At 42.6% G+C, this 1,249-nt stretch overlaps 1 protein-coding gene across 1 annotated transcript; it reads right to left on the reverse strand.

Annotated features, from left to right (window-relative positions):
* Positions 1 to 2: 2 nt before the first annotated feature.
* TM35_000841070 (uncharacterized protein) lies at positions 3 to 926 on the reverse strand (the record flags this gene model as incomplete). The annotated part of the gene is made up of 1 exon (XM_029031417.1): positions 3 to 926. A coding segment is annotated over one exon (924 nt), but the record flags the coding sequence as incomplete, so codon positions are not given.
* Between the last annotated feature and the right edge of the window lie 323 nt (positions 927 to 1,249).

A 1,249-nucleotide genomic window follows, 5' to 3' on the forward strand; every position in this document is an offset into this window, starting at 1 on the left:
ACAGAGAGCAGCAGCAGCAGGAGTGGAACACGCAGTAACGCAGGGCTGCTGCTGCCGTCATTTAATGCCATACCACTCTTATTCGCTGCACCATTGAGTAAGGCATCAAGATTATCTCCGTGTATATTAATCGTAAAAGTAGAACGGTAGTGCTGTTTTTGTTTTTCTTGTGTTTGCTCCGTCTGATTTCCTTCTGTATGGCCATGCTTCTCACCAAGAGATGTTTCATTTGTCTGTTCCTGTGTTTGAGACGCCACCTGTTTTTCTTCTTTTTGCTCCGTCTGATTTCCTTCTGCATGGCCTTGCTGCTCACCAAGAGATGTTTCATTTGTCTGTTCCTGTGGCTGTGGTTGAGGCTGCACCTGTTTTTCTTCCTCCTTCTCTTTGGCAGCAGCAACTGCGTCGTCGAGTTTCTGCAGGACCTTCTTCACATTATAAGCACAAATTGTCGCATCGTCGGCATGTTTGAAAGCATCATCTGCCGCTTTGTATGCAACTATCATCGCTTCCCGGGCACCATAATTTTCTTGACCTCGAAGTAACGTGACTATCTCTTCAGTTTTAGTTGCACTCTCTCTCGTTTGTTCGGCCAATTCTTCTGCTTTCTTTGCAGCCTTCATTGCATTTTCAATGAGTTCATCACCTTCACTCTTCGTCTTCTCTACGTTGTCTGGGTTAGCAGCAATTGTTTCGAGGTTTTTCTTAGTGGTATCAACAAATTCTTGAGCTGCATGCGCGGCTTTCCGAGCAGCTTCGCCGACTTCCTCGCACTCCGCCTTCAGTTTCTTGGTCTTTTCCACCAACTCTGCTTTACCATCCACTTGTCCTACGCTTCTTTGTGAAGCAGCAGGATCAGCATGAGCCACACCCACACAGCAGAGCACAATGGCCAACAGACACAACACACGGCACGACAACATGGACATTCTTGTTATTAATAACACTGAGGATCACTGAAATCTGTGAGTGTGTAAATAGACAAAGAGAGGGAGAAATAGAAAAAGAAATAACATGACAAAGCAAAAACCTACCATGACATAATGCAGGAAAACAAAACACGCACAATATGGAGTAAAGGGATAATAATAATATACAAATAAGTGGCGAAAAAACAGAAAAAAAATAAACAATATATATTTTCTTCCTTTCATTTTAAGTGAATTCCACAAAATAAATAAACAAAAAACGGAGTCTTACTCAGTGACTAACATTTCCTTTTAATAAGGAATCCAGTGAAGCCTTCGTACTG

The sequence above is a fragment of the Trypanosoma theileri genome (assembly GCF_002087225.1).
Source record: "Trypanosoma theileri isolate Edinburgh chromosome Unknown TM35_Tth_84_V1, whole genome shotgun sequence".
NCBI classification, from domain to species: Eukaryota; Euglenozoa; class Kinetoplastea; order Trypanosomatida; family Trypanosomatidae; genus Trypanosoma; species Trypanosoma theileri.